This window comes from Oncorhynchus masou, chromosome 29, assembly GCF_036934945.1.
Source record: "Oncorhynchus masou masou isolate Uvic2021 chromosome 29, UVic_Omas_1.1, whole genome shotgun sequence".
Classification (NCBI taxonomy): Eukaryota; Metazoa; Chordata; class Actinopteri; order Salmoniformes; family Salmonidae; genus Oncorhynchus; species Oncorhynchus masou.
Genome location: NC_088240.1, coordinates 54,619,634 through 54,641,281, shown reverse-complemented (window position 1 = coordinate 54,641,281; position 21,648 = coordinate 54,619,634). Strand labels below are relative to the sequence as shown.

The following is a 21,648-nucleotide window of genomic DNA, read 5'->3' as shown; positions in this document are numbered from 1 at the left end:
AAATCCAAAATAATATATTCCCACCTCAAAAGGCAAACAGTATAGGCTAGTATCTTTTAAAGCTGGACTCCTTTTGGTGTTACTGCCATGATCGTTTGGGTTATAATAACAAATAGTCACTTAAGACAATGTTAGAACAGAGCGGTATACTACAAAGCAGGATCAATAAGTTAGCCAGCTACAGTGCCTTGCGAAAGTATTCGGCCCCCTTGAACTTTGCGACCTTTTGCCACATTTCAGGCTTCAAACATAAAGATATAAAACTGCATTTTTTTGTGAAGAATCTACAACAAGTGGGACACAATCATGAAGTGGAATGACATTTATTGGATATTTCAAACTTTTTTAACAAATCAAAAACTGAAAAATTGGGCGTGCAAAATTATTCAGCCCCCTTAAGTTAATACTTTGTAGCGCCACCTTTTGCTGCGAATACAGCTGTAAGTCGCTTGGGGTATGTCTCTATCAGTTTTGCACATCGAGAGACTGAAATTTTTTCCCATTCCTCCTTGCAAAACAGCTCGAGCTCAGTGAGATTGGATGGAGAGCATTTGTGAACAGCAGTTTTCAGTTCTTTCCACAGATTCTCGATTGGATTCAGGTCTGGACTTTGACTTGGCCATTCTAACACCTGGATATGTTTATTTTTGAACCATTCCATTGTAGATTTTGCTTTATGTTTTGGATCATTGTCTTGTTGGAAGACAAATCTCCGTCCCAGTCTCAGGTCTTTTGCAGACTCCATCAGGTTTTCTTCCAGAATGGTCCTGTATTTGGCTCCATCCATCTTCCCATCAATTTTAACCATCTTCCCTGTCCCTGCTGAAGAAAAGCAGGCCCAAACCATGATGCTGCCACCACCATGTTTGACAGTGGGGATAGGGTGTGTTCAGGGTGATGAGCTGTGTTGCTTTTACGCCAAACATAACGTTTTGCATTGTTGCCAAAAAGTTCAATTTTGGTTTCATCTGACCAGAGCACCTTCTTCCACATGTTTGGTGTGTCTCCCAGGTGGCTTGTGGCAAACTTTAAACAACACTTTTTATGGATATCTTTAAGAAATGGCTTTCTTCTTGCCACTCTTCCATAAAGGCCAGATTTGTGCAATATACGACTGATTGTTGTCATATGGACAGAGTCTCCCACCTCAGCTGTAGATCTGTGCAGTTCATCCAGAGTGATCATGGGCCTCTTGGCTGCATCTCTGATCAGTCTTCTCCTTGTATGAGCTGAAAGTTTAGAGGGACGGCCAGGTCTTGGTAGATTTGCAGTGGTCTGATACTCCTTCCATTTCAATATTATCGCTTGCACAGTGCTTCTTGGGATGTTTAAAGCTTGGGAAATATTTTTGTATCCAATTCCGGCTTTAAACTTCTTCACAACAGTATCTCGGACCTGCCTGGTGTGTTCCTTGTTCTTCATGATGCTCTCTGCGCTTTTAACAGACCTCTGAGACTATCACAGTGCAGGTGCATTTATACGGAGACTTGATTACACATAGGTGGATTGTATTTATCATCATTAGTCATTTAGGGTCAACATTGGATCATTCAGAGATCCTCACTGAACTTCTGGAGAGAGTTTGCTGCACTGAAAGTAAAGGCGTTGAATAATTTTGCACGCCCAATTTTTCAGTTTTTGATTTGTTAAAAAAGTTTGAAATATCCAATAAATGTTGTTCCACTTCATGATTGTGTCCCACTTGCTGTTGATTCTTCACAAAAAAATACAGTTTTATATCTTTATGTTTGAAGCCTGAAATGTGGCGAAAGGTTGCAAAGTTCAAGGGGGCCGAATACTTTCGCAAGGCACTGTATCTTTGCTAGGCAACCAGAAATAGCTAATTTCTCGTTCATTAAAAAAAAGCTAAACTTGGATGTGTTTTTGTCCGTTGAATCAATTAGACCATGCCCATTTTAACTTTACATTTTTTGAAAGAAACGTATCAGAATATTTAGTCTCGTTAGCTGGCTAACTCCTGGATCCGACATTGTAGTATACCCCTCAGCAGAATATGTACTGTGACATTTAAAAACAATTTCTGCAGCGATGCTGGTTGTTCCTCTCCTCCGTTTCATCAACAAAACAATAACAAAGACTCTGGGTCGAACAGTGGTGTTTCACCTTCTTCTGATTCCAGCTTTAATGTGTCACAAGTTCTCAGAAGCCTAGGCCAAGTCAGTATTTTTAGTAGGCTCACCAATGTGACTCAACTTTTGAATTGAATGATGCAGAAGCTTGGTAAGCCTCTTCTTGATTAAAAAAAAAGAACCCATATGTGATAGTTGGTAGCGGCACACTCTGTTTTGCCTTTAGGCTACATAATAGTCTGCTCCTTTCTCACTAGGTAGTCTTGCTGAACGACTCTGTGGAAGTCTCTTTTCCTTGTAGTCGTTATGATTCATAGTCTTTAAAGAGCAGGATAAACACTTAACACGCCCCGGTTTTATTGAAACCACAGCCAGTTCTTAAATTGGCTGTGAAACAAGATGGCAATTATCAAAACAAGAGCTGGAATCATAAACAGGCAAGGAAAAACTCCAGGAGTTTGTTTGTTTTGGCATATCAGTTTTCTTGTTGAGTTGGGTTTTATTGTTCTTTCTCAATTAACAGTTAGACAGCGTTTGGCAGAGGACGTCTGGCGTGCTTGTCAAAACAGACTTGTCTGACATTTAGCATTAATTCCATTAATTGGATCCATTGGCCAAGCCTATTATTAATCACTGTCTTTTACTGTTACAGTTGAGTGATTGAATAAACACTTCAATAAACATTTAATCTTTATTTCTAAAACACTGGATGAAATGTATCTGACTATATTGATAAGCTTTGTGAATAAGGCGTCACACCGTAACAGCGAAATGAGGGGAAATTACATAATATTCTGTTGCCCTGGATGACCGCTGTGTAAGCTTTATTTCTTTGTGCTTTTGGAAAGGGCTGCGAAGCGTTGTCTTTTGTATGGAGTTGTCCAATATCTTATGAGGTTTAGGACATTTTCTGTGAAGAACAAAATCTTGGAATACCAGCAGAATTTGGTCAACGGTCATTCACCATGATTGATCCTCTAAATTAAGGCTAATTGAGCGGTTTGTTTTGTTGTTGTATTGAACTGTCCATCCAGTCCTTTAAATACATGGCTTTATTTCTATGCAGCATATATTAATGATTGTTAATAATAAAAGTGTGAGGATTGAGGAGAGAAATTATACTTGAAAGCAATTCCCCAGGATTGAAGGGCTAAGACAGCAGACATTATTGTAGGACTGAATGGTGTTAACGAGTTTCTGGGTTGGTAGCAAACCATGCCAAGATAGCAGGCAGACATTATTTTCCCTGTTCAAGATATTGTCATATGCAAATGCAGGTGAAAAAGTTTTGAAGTGAATACCCCACAGTTGAAAAGGAGCATGCTAGGAGAGCAGATGGGGCCTAATCCCAATTCCTGTTGTGGCATCACTTAGGGCCATCTCCTATCCTTCCTATGATCCAGTAGAACAAGAAGAAAGCACCTTGTGTTAGTCAGAACTAATACTGTAATGACAGTCTGTGTCAATTGATCATGTTTTGATGTTCCACTTGACACTGTACTGCAATATTAAAACAGTGCTTTTTCTCTTTGTCTCCTGTGCCCAGTATGGATTATTTATGAACAGGTGATGATAGCTGCGTTGGACTGCAGTCGGGATGATTTGGCTTGGGTAAGTGAACTACCGACAGCTGCCACACACGCCCAACGACTTCAAAATCCATCTCTCACAGTCATTGCTGCTTTGTCACCTCCACTGCCAAATGTGAAAATATTTGTATTTGGCCAAACATATTACCCCATCTGTCTGTCTACTTTGGAAAAACCATTTGCTGAGCAGTGTTGGAATAAGGGAGTGTAGAAAACTCACTATAGATGAACACCAGTGTTAGTGTTAGCTGGAAACCTTTATGGAGTTTAGCTCCCCCTTTCCTTGTTGATTCATCTGCCATCCCAGAGTTAGCTAATAGATATGTTACAGATTGTGTTACTTAAAGTGCCTTCAGAAAGTATTCACACCCCTTGACTTTTTACACATTTTGTTGTTACAAGGTGGGATAAAAATGGATTTAATTGTCATGTTTTGTCAATGATCTACACAAAGTATTCTGTAAAGTCAGTGGAAGAAAAATTATACAATTTGTAAAAGAATTAGGAAAAATCGAACATTAATATCTTGACTATATCCACCTAAGTCAATACATGTCAGAATCACCTTTGACAGTGATTAAAGGTGTATTTTTTTATATAACTAGGCAAGTCAGTTAAGAACACATTGTTATTTACGATGACGACCTAGGAACAGTGGGTTAACTGCCTTGTTCAGGGGCAGAACGTCAGATTTTTACCTTGTCAGCTCTGGGATTAGATCTAGCAACCTTTCGGGGGGGGGGGATCAAGGGTGTGAATTCTTTCTGAAGGCACTGATTTTTTTCCTCCCACATATTTTTGGATTGAACAACAAAGCATACAGGAGAGAGATTGATACAAAAGGATGATTATTTTATATTTAAAAATAAATAAATTGTCCCTTGTACATTAAATACATGGTTTTATTTCTATGCCGCACATATTGATTATTCTTAATAATTCAAGTGTGAGGCTTGAGGAGAGAAATTACACTCATGATTCAAGGGCTTTATGAAAATGTATTACATTTAATATGACGAGAGCAAAAAGTTGATCACTACACTTTTCTAATATACATTGGGAATTTAAAACCACAGTTATTTCTAATTAGTGTTTAATCCAGTTTATTTTTAAGATCTGATTGATTATTTGTAAATCCAGCACGTGATCGAATGAGATTATTATTTTTTACTCATTTTAGGACTGAATCGTGAGTTCTGGGTTGATGACAAACCATGCCTAGATCGCAGAATTCATCATTTTCCTGTTCAAGATATTCTCATATGCAAATGCTGGTGAAAAGTCTCCGATTCCTGTTGAGGCATCACTTAGGGCCATCTCCTGTCCTTCCTATGATCCAGTAGAACAAGAAGAAAGCACCTTGTGTTAGTCAGAACTAATATTGTATTAACAGTCAATGTATCATGTTTTGATGTTCCGATACGTTTTGGATTGGAATTCAATCAAATTCGCATTGTGGAATATATAACATTGTACCTGCTTATTTTGATATGAATCAAAATATACCTTTTCACTGCAAAGAGCAGGAACCAATGGCATTACCCTGTGTTTGGATTGGAATTAAATCAAATTCGCATTGTGGATATACAGTGGGGCAAACAAGTATTTAGTCAGCCACCAATTGTGCAAGTTCTCCCACTTAAAGATGAGAGAGGCCTGTAATTTTCATCATAGGTACACTTCAACTATGACAGACAACATGAGGGGAAAAAATCCAGAAAATCACATTGTAGGATTTTTAATGAATTTCTTTGCAAATTATGGTGGAAAATAAGTATTTGGTCAATAACAAAAGTTTATCTCAATACTTTGTTATATACCCTTTCTTGGCAATGACAGAGGTCAAATGTTTTCTGTAAGTCTTCACAAGGTTTTCACACACTGTTGCTGGTATTTTGGCCCATTCCTCCATGCAGATCTCCTCTAGAGCAGTGATGTTTTGGGGCTGTTGCTGGGCCACACGGACTTTCAACTTCCTCAAAAGATTTTCTATGGGGTTGAGATCTGGAGACTGGCTAGGCCACTCAAAGACCTTGAAATGCTTCTTACGAAGCCACTCCTTCGTTGCCCGTGCGGTGTGTTTGTGATCATTGTCATGCTGAAAGACCCAGCCACGTTTCATCTGCAATGCCCTTGCTGATGGAAGGAAGTTTTCACTCAAAATCTCACGATACATGGCCCCATTCATTCTTTCCTTTACACGGATCAGTCGTCCTGGTCCCTTTGCAGAAAAACAGCCCCAAAGCATGATGTTTCCACCCCCATGCTTCACAGTAGGTATGGTGTTCTTTGGATGCAACTGCATTCTTTGTCCTCCAAACACGATGAGTTGAGCTTTTACCAAATAGTTATATTTTGGTTTCATCTGACCATATGACATTCTCCCAATCTTCTTCTGGATCATCCAAATGCTCTCTAGCATACTTCAGACGGGCCTGGACATGTACTGACTTAAGCAGGGGGACACGTCTGGCACTGCAGGATTTGAGTCCCTGGTGGCATAGTGTGTTACTGATGGTAGGCTTTGTTACTTTGGTCCCAGCTCTCTGCAGGTCATTCACTAGGTCCCCCCGTGTGGTTCTGGGATTTTTGCTCACCGTTCTTGTGATCATTTTGACCCCACGGGGTGAGATCTTGCGTGGAGCCCCAGATCGAGGGAGATTATCAGTGGTCTTGTATGTCTTCCATTTCCTAATAATTGCTCCCACAGTTGATTTCTTCAAAAAAAGCTGCTTACCTATTGCAGATTCAGTCTTCCCAGCCTGGTGCAGGTCTACAATTTTGTTTCTGGTGTCCTTTGACAGCTCTTTGGTCTTGGCCATAGTGGAGTTTGGAGTGTGACTGTTTGAGGTTGTGGACAGGTGTCTTTTATACTGATAACAAGTTCAAACAGGTGCCATTAATATAGGTAACGAGTGGAGGACAGAGGAGCCCCTTAAATAAGTTACAGGTCTGTGAGAGCCAGAAATCTTGCTTGTTTGTAGGTGACCAAATACTTATTTTCCACCATAATTTGCAAATAAATTCATTAAAAATCCTACAATGTGATTTTCTGGATTTTTTTTTTTCATTTTGTCTGTCATAGTTGAAGTGTACCTATGATGAAAATTACAGGCCTCATATTTTTAAGTGGGAGAACTTGCACAATTGGTGGCTGACAAAATACTTTTTTGCCCCACTGTATGAGTGTTCTTGATTTAAATCAAAACGTGCATTTTCACTGCAAAGAACAGGAACCTATGGCATTTTCCCACTATTCTGGACTGATTTGAACTGGCTAAATGTACTATTGAAGTCTAGTTATATTGTCCTCTCAGTTGTTTTGCTCCTACCTGCTTAAAATTGAGTGATACATTTAAAAAAAAAATGTGTGTGTGTGTGTGATGGGGAAATAGTATATAAGGATGTTTTGCAAGGATTCCCTATGCATTGCAAAGAATATTGGCGAAGACGAAACGAGATTACGTGAAGTTGTCCAATCACCTGCTCCCAGTGAGAAAGACCATGACTGTAGTTGGATAGGTCAAATGATCCGGGCTGCAGAACAGATTTTCCATCTCATCCAGAATATCGTTGGACTTGACGATAACCATTCCTCACCTCTGTCATGAGTGTGTGGAAAAAAACAAACTCCAGTTCCCTCATACAGACGGGAGGGGAAAAAAACTCACCGAAAAGAGCATCCTGCCTCTCCTTTTTATGGTAGCGAGTGGTGAATTGTGGGTAGCCACAAGGCAACATGGTCTTCAACCACGTCAACTGCTGATTTTCACATAATTTCTTCAGGACCGTGTTGTTGCTCTTTTATCATGGATCCCATGAATGGAAACCAGCTATCCCTCTCAATGGTCTGGGCGGATTGGATTGCGTCATAAAAAATAAAAAAAACACACAAAAAAATACACTGCATATGACATCTCAAAACCACATATGGTTTACATGGATACAGTATATTTGTTTGTGTTTAAAGGGGCAGTGCGGTCAAAGTCAATTTCTTTTTTTTGTACGATATTTCCTCACTATGAGGTTGAAATAACACTCAAATTGTGAATTTATGATAATGCCCTTCAGTGTAAGAGCTTTTTGAAAAAAACTCCTCGAGTGTCAGCCTTTTTAGGATAGAGTTTTTCCCCACAGCATGACAAAATCTGATCTGATTATTCCTAACAATGACCAGTTGCTGGTGTTGAACTTTTGTGACATTGTTTTAACAATGTTGCAGTCCACTAAGCCAAAGAAATTAATTTTACCGACGTGGTCAAACCGGGCTCTTACCTGAACATTGATATCGTCCAGTACGTTGCAGTTGATTGTCCCACTCTCCTCTGATCAGCTGTTTACTTCTAGTTTCACTTTCTGCCAGGCCCAGTTCATCGCATTTCTGCTCGATTTGCTCATAGGAACTATCAGTCTTGTCGCTGCCGTTCCAGTGCTTTAATCGTGTCGCTGATATGGGTACTGCAGAAACTGCTATCCATCACTTTGTTCTGCAGAACATGGAAGAGCGACTCAGTTTTATTGAAAATTCCATCATAGGCCATGAGCAAAAACCAAACCAGGTGGCGGTCTCTAAACGGGGTTTTATTCATTTCACAGAGTAGGCCCTGACTCCGTCACTCAGGCTGTGTATGTTAATATATTTACATTTTTATTAACATGCCCAGACAATCAGGCTGAGCATTTGAGTGGCAAAAGGAGGCTCGGGGAAATAAATTATTACAAATATATTGGGTGGCAGGTAGCCTAGCCGTTAAGTGTGGGCCGGTAACCGAAAGGTCTTAATCTTGATTTTTTTTTCTGTAGGGCATATAACATTTGCGTTGCGGAAAACGAGGCGGAATCCAGATTTTTAAAATGGAATTCAGCAATATTAAAATGTATTTAACTTATTTGGAAATCAACTAAATGTATTAAACTTATTAGAACATGAACTTCAGCAAATTAATACATCATAAGATATGAACATACATCAGTGATACTTATTTTCCAGCAACTTTCTGAAAAGTCACAGGAATGCCTCTGTGTTGTGTGCAGTGCATGTATGTCTAGTCTACACTTTGTAGCCGTTAGCGTTAATGCTAATGATAATCGTCTGCTGGTAGATGGAAAGACTTTCCCTAGAATCCTCTAAACTAAATGTTAACTGCAAAGTAGCCTACCTGGCAGAATAATGCCATTATTATTTGCATCAATCCAGTGGCCGTTTGTTTTGTAAATTCTGCAATCACATGAGCGCTACAGAAACACAGCTAACCAAACAACTGTCTCTGGGTGGTGCAAATCAAAGTTTGTGCACCGAATACAGTGAAATGCTTACTTACAGGCTCTAACCAATAGTGCTTAAAAAAAGTGTGTAAGTAAAGAAATAAAACATTCGTAAAAAGACATGTGAAAAAAGAGCAGCAAGGCTATATACAGACACCTGTTAGTCAGGCTGTGATTTAGCTCGTCTGGTAGGCTCGTGTCACTGGGCAGCTTCCCTTTGTAATCTGCAATAGTTTGCAAGCCCTGCCACATCCAACGAGTGGCAGAGCCGGTGTAGTATGATTCAATTTTAGCCCTGTATTGACACTTTGCCTTTTTGATGGTTCGTCGCATAGCGGGATTTCTTGTAAGCTTCCAGTTTAGAGTCCCGCAACTTGAAAGCAGCAGCAGCTCTACTCTTTAGCTCAGTGCGAATGTTGCCTGTAATCCAATGGCTTCTGGTTGGGGTATGTATGTACAGTCACTGTGGGGACGATGTCCTCAATGCACTTATTGATAAAGCCAGTGACTGATGTGTTGTATTCCTCAATTTTTTTATAGACCGAGTCACTGGTGCTTCCTGCTTTAAATTTAGCTTATAAGCAGGAATCGGGAGGATAGAGTTGTGGTCGGATTTACCAAATGCACACTTGTAACAAAGGGTAACTACACCCAAAATACAACGTTTATTCTATTTTTTTTCTCCTCTCCCAGTTCTAAAAAGTGATGTCCTGGTTTAAGCATTGTTGTGGACTTGTTTTTTATTTTATTAAAAAAAACTGAAACCTGGAAAAACAAAAAGGAGAAAATTGAATTTTGAAAGAAATGTAATGGAATCGGGCAGAAAATATAACAGATTTTATAGGGCCCTACTAAGTCGTTCTGGATAAGAGTCTGCTAAATGACTCAAATGTAAAACATTTCTCACCTAACTATCTGAAACACGGAACCCAAACCGGCTGCGCGCGTGCACCATCGTACATAAATGTATTTTGCCCCCCCCCCACACACTAAATGCGATCACCACACGCCGGTTGAAATCAAAACAAACTCTGAACCAATTATATTAATTTGGGGACAGGTCGAAAAGCATTAAACATTTATGGCAATTTAGCTAGCTAGCTTGCACTTGCTAGTTAATATGTCCTATTTAGCTAGCTTGCTGTTGCTAGCTAATTTGTCCTGGGATATAAACATTGAGTTGTTATTTTACCTGAAATGCACAAGGTCCTCTACTCCACCAATTCATCCACACATAAAATGGTTAACCAAATCATTTCTAGTCATCTCTCCTCCTTCCAGGCCTTTTCTTCTCTTGACTTTATATTGCGATTGGCAACTTTCATAAATTAGGTGCATTACCACCACTGACCTCATTTGTCTTTCAGTCACTCATGTGGGTATAACCAATGACGAGATGGCACGTGGGTACCTGCTTCTATAAACCAATGAGGAGATGGGAGAGGCAGGACTTGCAGCACAATTTGCGTCAGAAGTAGAACTGACTTCTATTTTAGTCCTTGGCCCTCAACGCTCTTTGGCATGCGCGCAATAATTTAATAATATAGATTTCAACATTTATTTTGCAATGCTCGTGCATGCGACGCGAGCGGTGTAGTCAGCCAATAAGACATGCTTCGCCACTTTGGTGTCTAAGGGCTGGATGTGTCAATGTGTTGTTCATACATGCATAATCGAAGGAGAATTACGGTTTTACCTCAATTAGCCATGATATAATAATATATGCCATTTAGCAGATGTTTTTATCCAAAGTCATGTGTGCATACATTTTACTGGTGGTCATGAAATCCCTAGTTTGAAAGTGACCGTTTTCATGAAGCTGTGCTGTGCATTTTTCCCTACATTTCCCCCCATGTGGGCCAGCCCCTTGGCATTTTGAGTTCTCGTCAATGAGCTTCAGCCCCTCTCATTTGAGTGACCGCTATCAAGTGGCCCGCCCAGCGTTATCTGCGGGGCGGACCCAACGGCACAGTGAAAACATCAGAGAGAGACCGATAGAGAGAGCAATGACGTGGTGCACATATGTGACGTAGTACGCAATTTTCAGGGGACCGCTTTTGGCTCGTGAGTGCTAGTTTCAGAACTACTGGCAAGAAAGTTGACAAAAGTACCGGAGAATCTCTAAGTGCAGTAACTGTAAGTCGCTCTGGATAAGAGCATATGCTAAATGACTAGAATGTAAATGTCAAATGTTATTTTCATGAAATATACAGATTTTAAAAATACAATTGCAAAGAGTGCATGGGGGCTTTAAGTAGTAGAAAGTGTATGTGTCCTGTACGTTTTGTAACATGTTGCAACCAGCCAACTCTAATTGCACCTCCCCTCTGCCCACTTCCCTTGCAGACTTGTCTACAGGAACTGAAGAGGCAGTTTCCAGGTAGCCAACGAGTGAAGCGATTAGCAGGCATGCGGCTGGAGGCTTTGGAAAAGTAAGCTTCAGTCTCTCACTGTCACATGGCCGAAAGACTAAAGGGTAAATCCATTTGAATTCAATCACTTTTTGACAGCATCCCTTTTGATTTGAATGAAACCTTCCATACATACGGTTGAAGTAGGAAGTTTACATACACTTAGGTTGGAGTCATTAAACTAGTTTTTCAACCACTCAACAAATGTCTTCTCAGAAGTTTACATACACTAAGTTGACTGTGCCTTTAAACAGCTTGGAAAATTACAGAAAAAGATGTCATGGCTTTAGAAACTTCTGATAGGCTAAATGACATCATTTGAGTCAATTGGAGGTGTACCTGTGGATGTATTTCAAGGCCTACCTTCAAACTCAGTGCCTCTTTGCTTGACATCATGAGAAAATCAAAAGAAATTAGCCAAGACCTCAGAAAAAAAATTGTAGACCTTCACAAGTCTGGTTCATCCTTGGGAGCAATTTTCAAACGCCTGAAGGTACCACGTTCATCTGTACAAACAAACAATGGTACACAAGTATAAACGCCATGGGACTACGTAGCCGCCATACAGCTCAGAAAGGAGACGCGTTCTGTCTCCTAGAGATGAATGTACTTTGGTGTGAAAAGTGCAAATCAATCCCAGAACAACAGCAAAGGACCTTGTGAAGATGCTGGAGGAAACAGGCACAAAGGTATCTATAACCACAGTAAAACGAGTCCTATATCGACATAACCTGAAAGGCTGCTCAGTAAGGAAGAAGCCACTGCTCCAAAACCGCCATAAAAAGCCAGACTACAGTTTGCAACTGCACATGGGGACAAAGATCGTAGATTTTGTAGAAGAGGAGGCTTGCAAGCTGAAGATCACCATCCCAACTGTGAAGCACGGGGTGGCAGCATCATGTTGTGGGGTGCTTTTCTGCAGGAGGGACTGGTGCACTTCACAAAATAGATGGCATCATGAGGTAGGAAATATTGAAGCAACATCTCAAGACATCAGTCAGGAAGTTGAAAGCTTGGTCGCAAGTGGGTCTTCCAAATGGACAATGACCCCAAGCACACTTCCAAAGTTGTGGCAAAATGGCTTAAGGACAACAAAGTCAAGGTATTGGAGTGGCCATCACAAAGCTCTAACCTCAATCCTATAGAACAATTGTGGGCAGAACTGAAAAGGTGTGTGTGAGCAAGGAGGCCTACAAACCTGACTCGGTTACACCAGCTCTGTCAAGAGGAATGGGCCACACTTCCACAATTTAATGTGGGAAGCTTGTAGATGGCTACCCAAAACGTTTGACCCAAGTTAAACAATTTAAAAGCAATGCTACCAAATACAAATTGAGTGTAGGTAAACTTCTGACCCACTGGGAATGTGATGAAAGAAATAAAAGCTGAAATAAATAATTATCTTTTCTATTATTCTGACATTTCACTTTCTTAAAATAAAGTGGTGATCCTAACTGACCTAAGACAGGGAATTTTTTACAAAGATTAAATGTCAGGAATTCTGAAAAACTGAGTTGAAATGTATTCAAATCTAATTTTATTTGTCACATACACATGGTTGGCAGATGTTAATGCGAGTGTAGCGAAATGCTTGTGCTTTTCGTTCCGACAATGCAGTAATCCAATGAGTAATCTTACCTAACAATTTCACAACAATTACCTTATACACAAGTGTAAAGGAATGAAATAAGAATATGTACATCAAAAATCTATGAATTAGTGATAGTATAGAACGGCATAGGCACGATGCAGTGGATGTAGTACAGTATATACATATGAGATGGGTAATGTAGGGTATGTAAACATTATATGAAGTGGCATTGTTTAAAGTGAGTAGTGATTAATTTATAACATCAATTTTGCCAGTGGCTGGAGTTGAGTCAGTATGTTGGCAGCAGCCACTCAATGTTAATGATGGCTGTTTAACAATCTGATGGCCTTGAGATAGAAGCTGTTTCAGTCTCTCGGTCCCTGCTTTGATGCACCTGTACGGACCTCGCCTTCTGGGCGATAGCGGGGTGAACAGGCAGTGGCTCGGTTGGTTGTTGTCCTTGAGCTTTTTGGCCTTCCTGTGACATCGGGTGGTGTAGGTGTCCTGGAGGGCAGGTAGTTTGCCCCCGGTGATGCGTTGTGCAGACCTCACTACCCCCTGGAGAGCCTTACGGTTATGGGCGGAGCAGTACCAGGCGGAGCAGTACCAGGCGGTGATAGAGCCCGACAGGATGCTCTCGATTGTGCATCTGTAGAAGTTTGTGAGTGCTTTTGGTGACAAGCCGAATTTCGTCAGCCTCCTTAGGTTGAAGAGGTGCTGTTGCGCCTTCTTCACCACGCTGTTTGTGTGGTTGGACCATTTCAGTTTGTCTGTGATGTGTACGCAGAGGAACTTAACGTTCTACCCTCTCCACTACTGTCCCGTCGATGTGGATATAGGGGGGTGCTCCCTCTGCTGTTTCCTGAAGTCCACGATCATCTCCTTCGATTTGTTGGCGTTGAGTGTGAGGTTATTTTCATGACACCACACTCCGAGGGCCCTCAACTCCTCTCTGTAGGCCACCTCGTCGTTGTTGGTAATCAAGCCTACCACTGTAGTATCGCCTGCGAACTTGATGATTGAGTTGGAGGCGTGCATGGCCACGCAGTCGTGGGTGAACGAGGAGTACAGGAGAAGGCTGAGAACACGTCCCAGTGTTGAGGATCAGCGGGGTTGAGATGTGGTTACCTACCCTCACCACCTGTGGGCGGCCCGTCAGGAAGTCCAGGACCCAGTTGCACAGGGCGGGATCGAGCTTGATGACGAATTTGAAGGGTAGTATGGTGTTAAGTGCTGAGCTGTAGAACAGCATTCTCACATAGGTATTAAGATTGGTTAGGGCAGTGTGATTGCGTCGTCTGTGGTCCTATTGGTGCGGTAAGCAAATTGGAGTGGGCCTAGGGTGTCCGGTAGGGTGGAGGTGATATGGTCCTTGACTAGTCTCTCAAAGCACTTCATGATGACGGAAGTGAGTGTTACGGGGCGATAGTCGTTTAGTCCCGTTACCTTAGCTTTCTTGGGAACAGGAACAATGGTGGCCCTCTTGAAGCATGTGGGGACAGCAGACTGGGATAAGGATGATTGAATATGTCCGTAAACACACTAGCCAGCTGGTCTGCGCATGCTCTGAGGACGCGACTGGGGCTGCCGTCTGGGCCTGCAGCCTTGCGAGGGTTGACACTTTTAAATGTTTTGCTCACGTTGGCTAAGGTGTGTGTGTGTGTGTGTGTGTGTGTGTGTACGACTTCAACTGTGTTTGCCCATTGCAGAAGTGCTCAGAAATTAACTTTGGACATGAATGCCAAAACATTCAAGAGATAAAGGTTCTCGGTTGAATGCATTCCGTTGTGCAGCTGACTAGGTATCCCCTTTCCTTTCATTTCCCTTTCAAAGTTTTTGCTTTGAGACATCCATATCTTCATCACTGAAGATCACTATTTTCATCGCTATTTTATAATGATATAATGTTTTTTTTGTTTTTTGTAAATCTTTTAAAAAAATCTAGCATCTCAATGCTGGAGGCATCACAACCGGCCATGATTGGGAGTCCCATAGGGCGGCACACAATTGGCCCAGTGTCGTCGGGTTTGGCTGGTGTAGGCCGTCATTGTAAATAAGTATTTGTTCTGAACTGACTTTCCTAGTGAAATAAAGGTTCAATTAAACACTCTATTTTACATAATCTAAGGTTTTTGTGTTGTGCCCGCCATCAGTTGAGAGACAACATTCTCTTGAACACAGGATGGTTGTCATGTTTTGACTGATAAATGTACTAAAATCAGAATAACATGTCATCTTTCAAATGGTACCACAAAGATGGTTGGAGGTCCACACATCAGAGAATGTTGACTTGGAATATGTTATTTTAAATTATACTGTCAATCCTCCATAAGAAACCTAATGAAATCATTGAAATGTAGATACTGTAATAGGAAAGGCATGAAATTCGCTGGTGGGTGGACACGTGTCATATTTGTGGCATTAATTAGAACTAAAAATGTCAATTCATTTTACATTTCGATGATGTACTGGCTAAATTTCAGTAGTCTGAAGGGATTTGTCCATTATATGAATTATATTGCTATGCTTGAAATAACACTAGGACTGTCCTTTTTCTTTCTTTTTTTGTTGAATTTTTTTAATACACGTTTATTTTTCCATAGACACACCCTATGTATTTGAATAAAATCAACTCTATGTACTGAGCTTGTCTGATGCTTTAACCCTTTACACTCATACCCGTATGTATACGGGTTTAAAAAGGAAGATTTGGGCACTAATAAGTGCCTAAATTGGAACGTAGTGGCTGTACAGTAACATGCTAGAACTAAGACTGACAGCCGTTCTGAATTTATGCACCGCGCACGACAAGAAGTTGCCCCTTCCCTCCCAGTAATTGGGCAACTTTTGCCTTTTTTTTTTTTTTTGTGTGTGAGGGAGAGAAATGCTATAAATTAAGATGACACATTGAAGATGATCATATGATAATATAATATGATAATAAATACCTCATTGATGTCATACAAGCTAGCCAAACACCCGTCAGTCCAAATGTGCACTTCACATTTCCAAATCTTAAAACCCATGTCATGTACAATGTCAACATTTGTGATCACTATGTTTGATGTAGGGTTAACATAGGGTTGACATGGCTTGTTCTGAACAGAATGAGCCTATGTTTGTTGTGAAGAGAATTTAACGGCACACGCTAGCGTTGCACGGTATACCGAAATCTGTACTTTTTCGATATTAAATCATGAAAAACGGTTAGGTACTAGAATTGTTACTTTCGGTACTTCAGGCCTTCGCAGATTCTACCATTACGCTCTGGAAGTTGCCGCCAATGGGCTACACGATAAGTTTTGTTTGAACTATATTTGAGAAGGCCAAGTGAAAATGAAGAGTTATGTTGTTTAACATGCAAATCACGATTGCGCCAATTCAACAGCTCACCGAAGAGTGTTTCAGAATGGCAGAGAGCGACCGCTGTCCAATGCGGGAGAAAGCACTCAATGAAGATTCAGTTAATCACCTTGGAGAGCTCCACTGCAGCGGCTTCTGACAAGCAAACACAATCTGTCAACTAGAATCTTCAACTAGAAAAACAAAGTAGGCTAATTTACTGTTTAAGTGTTATGTCTTCTTCTTGTCCAACTATGGTAAGCTGTTTGCAGGTTTTGCATTCCTCTTTTTTGGCGTCATCCTTAACTACAATAAAATGCTGCCATACTGCAGACTTTAAAAATATTTTGTCTTAAGTAAGCCTAATAGAGCCCCACAATGGAGGTGTCATAAAACCTAGCGGTCAAATGGGGGAAATGGTTTCCACCATTAATTTTTCCCATAGAATTTTTTTTAAAACACTTAAAATAAGGGCTGTGTTTAGTGTAGGCTTTACCCTGGCGTGACGTTATGATAACCATGTAAATCTCTCTCGGACAAGTTGACTTATCAATATATTCGGCTCTATTTCTACAAATAAAATGTATTGAATGCTTGAATGAATTTTTTATTTCATTTTTTAAATATTTTTTTATATATACATACAGTGCCTTGGGAAAATATTCGGCCCCCTTGAACTTTGCGACCTTTTGCCACATTTCAGGCTTCAAACATAAAGATATAAAACTGTATTTTTTTGTGAAGAATCAACAACAAGTGGGACACATTCATGAAGTGGAACGACAGTTATTGGATATTTCAAACTTTTTTAACAAATCAAAAACTGAAAAAATAGTGCGTGCAAAATTATTCAGCCCCCTTAAGTTAATACTTTGTAGCGCCACCTTTTGCTGCGATTACAGCTGTAAGTCGCTTGGGGTATGTCTCTATCATTTTTGCACATTGAAAGACTGAAATTTTTTCCCATTCCTCCTTGCAAAACAGCTCGAGCTCAGTGAGGTTGGATGGAGAGCATTGTTGAACAGCAGTTTTCAGTTCTTTCCACAGATTCTCGATTGGATTCAGGTCTGGACTTTGACTTGGCCATTCTAACACCTGGATATGTTTATTTTTGAACCATTCCATTGTAGATTTTGCTTTATGTTTTGGATCATTGTCTTGTTGGAAGACAAATCTCCGTCCCAGTGTCAGGTCTTTTGCAGACTCCATCATGTTTTCTTCCAGAATGGTCCTGTATTTGGCTCCATCCATCTTCCCATCAATTTTAACCATCTTCCCTGTCCCTGCTGAAGAAAAGCAGGCCCAAACCATGATGCTGCCACCACCATGTTTGACAGTGGGGATGGTGTGTTCATTGTGATGAGCTGTGTTGCTTTTACGCCAAACATAACGTTTTGCATTGTTGCCAAAAAGTTCAATTTTGGTTTCATCTGACCAGAGCACCTTCTTCCACATGTTTGGTGTGTCTCCCAGGTGGCTTGTGGCAAACTTTAAACAACACTTTTTATGGATATCTTTAAGAAATGGCTTTCTTCTTGCCACTTCCATAAAGGCCAGATTTGTGCAATATACGACTGATTGTTGTACTATGGACAGAGTCTCCCACCTCAGCTGTAGATCTCTGCAGTTCATCCAGAGTAATCATGGGCCTCTTGGCTGCATCTCTGATCAGTCTTCTCCTTGTATGAGCTGAAGGTTTAGAGGGACGGCCAGGTCTTGGTAGATTTGCAGTGGTCTGATACTCCTTCCATTTCAATATTATCGCTTGCACAGTGCTCCTTGGGATGTTTAAAGCTTGGGAAATCTTTTTGTATCCAATTCCGGCTTTAAACTTCTTCACAACAGTATCTCGGACCTGCCTGGTGTGTTCCTTGTTCTTCATGATGCTCTCTGCGCTTTTAACGGACCTCTGAGACTATCACAGTGCAGGTGCATTTATACGGAGACTTGATTACACACAGGTGGATTGTATTTATCATCATTAGTCATTTAGGTCAACATTGGATCATTCAGAGATCCTCACTGAACTTCTGGAGAGAGTTTGCTGCACTGAAAGTAAAGGGGCTGAATAATTTTGCACGCCCAATTTTTCAGTTTTTGATTTGTTAAAAAAGTTTGAAATATCCAATAAATGTTGTTCCACTTCATGATTGTGTCCCACTTGTTGATTCTTCACAAAAAATACGCTTTTATATCATTATGTTTGAAGCCTGAAATGTGGCAAAAGGTTGCAAAGTTCAAGGGGGCCGAATACTTTCGCAAGGCACTGTATAGCCTACAGTAACATCAACTAATGAAAATTATTATAATTTAAACAATTCTGTTACCATTTTATTTTTCAACAGGACAATGACCCAACACACCTCCCAGGCTGTGTAATTTAACCAAGGAGGAGAGTGATGGAGTGCTGCGTCAGATGACCTGGCCTCCACAATCATGCGACCTCAACCCAATTGAGATGTTTTGGGATGAGTTGGACCGCAGAGTGAAGGAAAAGCAGCCAACAAGTGCTCAGCATAGTTAGGAACTCTTTCAAGACTTTTGGAAAATAATTCCAGGTGAAGCTGGTTGAGAGAATGCAAAGCTGTTATGAAGGCAAAGGGTGGCTACTTTGAAGAATATAAAATATATTTAGATTAGTTTAATACTTTTTTTTGGTTACTACTTGATTCCATAGTTTTGATGTCTTCACTATTATTCTACAATGTAGAACATAGCAAAAAATAAAGAAAAACCCTTGAATTTGTAGGTGTGTCCAAACTTTTGACTGGTACTGTATATCTGGGGAAGGGTATAAAACAATTTCTAGAGTGTTGAAAGTTTCCAAGAGCAAAGTGATCTCCATTATTGGGAAATGGAAAATAATATAGAACTACCCAAACTCTGCCTAGAGCTGGCCGACTGACCAAACTCTGCAACCGGGCAAGAAGGACCCTGGTCAGGGAAGTGACCAAGAACCCAATGACAGAGTTCTTTGGCTGAGCCTGTCAATAGGACAACAGTCTCGATAGCACTTCACCAATCTGGGCTTTATGGGAGAGTGGCCAGACGTAAGCCTCTCCAGAGGAAAAAGCCACTGTGGCAAAGATTTATATTCCAACAGGACAATGGCCCTAAGCATAGAGCCAAAGCAATGCTGGAATTGCTTCAGAACAAGAATGTGAAAGTCCTTAAGTGTCCCAGCCAATGCCCAGACTTGAATCCCATTTGAAAATCTGTGGAAATACTTGAAGATTGCTGTTCACTGCCACTCCCCATCTAATTTAACAGAACTTGAGAGAATCTGCAAGAAAGAATGCTAAAAAAATCCAGATGTGCAAAGCTGATAGACATACCCAAGATGACTAAAAGCTGTAATCCCTGCTCAAAGGTGCTTCTACAAAGCATTGACTGTAATATTTCTGTATTTCATTTTCATTTTCAGTCAATTTGCAAAAATGTCTAAACACGTTTTCACCTTGCTATTGTGTGTAGATGGGTGAGAAATCGATTTAAACCATGTTGAATTCAGGCTGAAACACAACAAAATGTGGAATAAGTCATGGGGTATGACTACTTTCTGAAGGCACTATATGTCTTAGAGCAGTGGTTCCCAAGCTTTTTCACTTACTGAACCAACAATTGCATGTTTCTCTGCCCGCGGTACCCCTGAAGTACAAACAATCGACCTGTTGACTAAATGGGGACAACCCTAAATGGCGCTCACCCTGTATTCAAGAGCATGTTGTGTCTCAACCAATAGCGGGCACAACACAACAACCTCAGATGTGAAATAGGCTCTAAGCTACAACATTTGTGAATATGGAAGGAAATCTGGAGTTTGTGTTTTTAGATAATTGACGTTAAAGGTTTATTTATTTTTATTACAAAACCTTTTTTTCAATAAATAATTCATGTTTGACCACTTTTTGTAAGCTTTTAAATTGTCAAACTCAACTGTTGATCTTTTCCAGTGATGAAGACATGGATGTTGCATGGTATGGAAAATGGTTGCACTTTGAGCACCTTTAGTCACTTTCTGACCACTTTTTCCATGGGCAAATGTATGGAAAGTTTAGTTTAAATCAAAAGGGATGCTGTCAAAAAGGGATTGAATTCAACAGAATTTACCCTATAGACCTGTGGTAAAGGGGGATAGGGTGTACTGTAGATCCTAAGTGGTACGATGGTGTGTGTGTGTGTGTGTGTGTGTGTGTGTGTGGGCTCTCTGTTTGTGTTGGAAACAACCATTCCACTGGCAAAAAGGGGGAGAAAAAATAAGTGAATGTTTCAGTGCTCGGCTCTTTTTAGCCTGAGCGAGGGATTCCCCGGGAAGGAAGTGGTTTGCTCCCACTGCTATTCTGGGGGTACCTCAATCTTCTGTTTAAAAAAATAAAAATAAAGAAATAAAAAATTCTCTTGTTGTGCTTTTCATCTCCGAGCTGAGAGGCAAGGCCTTGCTGTAAATATTGACATGCCACCACAGTTTCAGCTTTGTTTCTTCTAAGCACTGTTTATTTTTAAATCTGTAAATGTGATTCATAAAAACAGAAAGGGATTAAGATAAACACAGTATTTTTGACTGGAACTGGAGTAAGGGTAATTCAATCTGTTTACCACCCCTGTTCACCATGACTCGTTTATTGGTTATGTCAGAGTTGATGTGATAATTGAGATTGATTTCTCCTGCACTGTCAGATTAAATAAATGGCACACTGGCCTCTAATTGGCTTCAGGCGGAGGTACACTGGAATGACACAGCTTCAAACAACTAACTATCCCCCCACCCCCGACACACAAACACACACTGTGTCTCATTGAGCCCCCCCCCCAGTAAATAAAGCATATCAAAGTGGCTCAGGAGTGGTTGCCTGGTGCCATCTGAAATCTCCCAGAGTGCAGTTGAGTAATAAAGTGGATGTGAGTGAAGGAGTGGCACTGGAAGTGGGGCTGCTCACTACTAATGGGAAACAGAGTTGCTTCTGTTGTAGGTTGTGGTGGACAGAACAGGTTTTGATCATGGAGCCCCGGCTTTTTGGCTGCTAAACCGTTAGCATTGCAGTTCGCCTCTAATAAAAGAAACAAGTTCAAAATCATCCCTGCGAACCCATGATTTGACACGACAAGTGAAGTGAACACGCCTCCCCACCTCCCTGTTGCCAGGGAATTTCTGCATGGTTTGATATTTACAGTTCATAACTCACTCATTTTAAACAGAATCGTATGGATTCCCCCATTGCCTCGTAACTTTAAAACGCACATTGTGTTGACTATAACTCTGATCAGACTTGTATGTAATGGAAGGTAGCTTATTATTCTACACGGCTCAAAAGAAAGGCCTTTAAAACGAAACTGAACAGATTGATTTGATTCACCTTTAA

General features: G+C 40.6%; 1 protein-coding gene and 1 long non-coding RNA gene across 2 annotated transcripts in view; both read left to right on the top strand.

Annotated features, from left to right (window-relative positions):
- LOC135520023 (ER membrane protein complex subunit 2) overlaps nucleotides 1-21,648 on the top strand; it is a 67,746-nt gene that overhangs the window by 14,745 nt on the left and 31,353 nt on the right. Inside the window, exons 3-4 of the mRNA XM_064945331.1 lie at nucleotides 3,637-3,701; nucleotides 11,291-11,376. Coding sequence (XP_064801403.1) covers nucleotides 3,637-3,701; nucleotides 11,291-11,376 — 151 coding nt within the window. The remainder of the gene's footprint in view (nucleotides 1-3,636; nucleotides 3,702-11,290; nucleotides 11,377-21,648) is intronic.
- On the top strand, nucleotides 12,007-20,192 carry LOC135520024 (uncharacterized). Its single transcript, XR_010452336.1, has 2 exons — nucleotides 12,007-16,495; nucleotides 18,634-20,192. It is a non-coding gene; the product is annotated as an uncharacterized LOC135520024 (long non-coding RNA).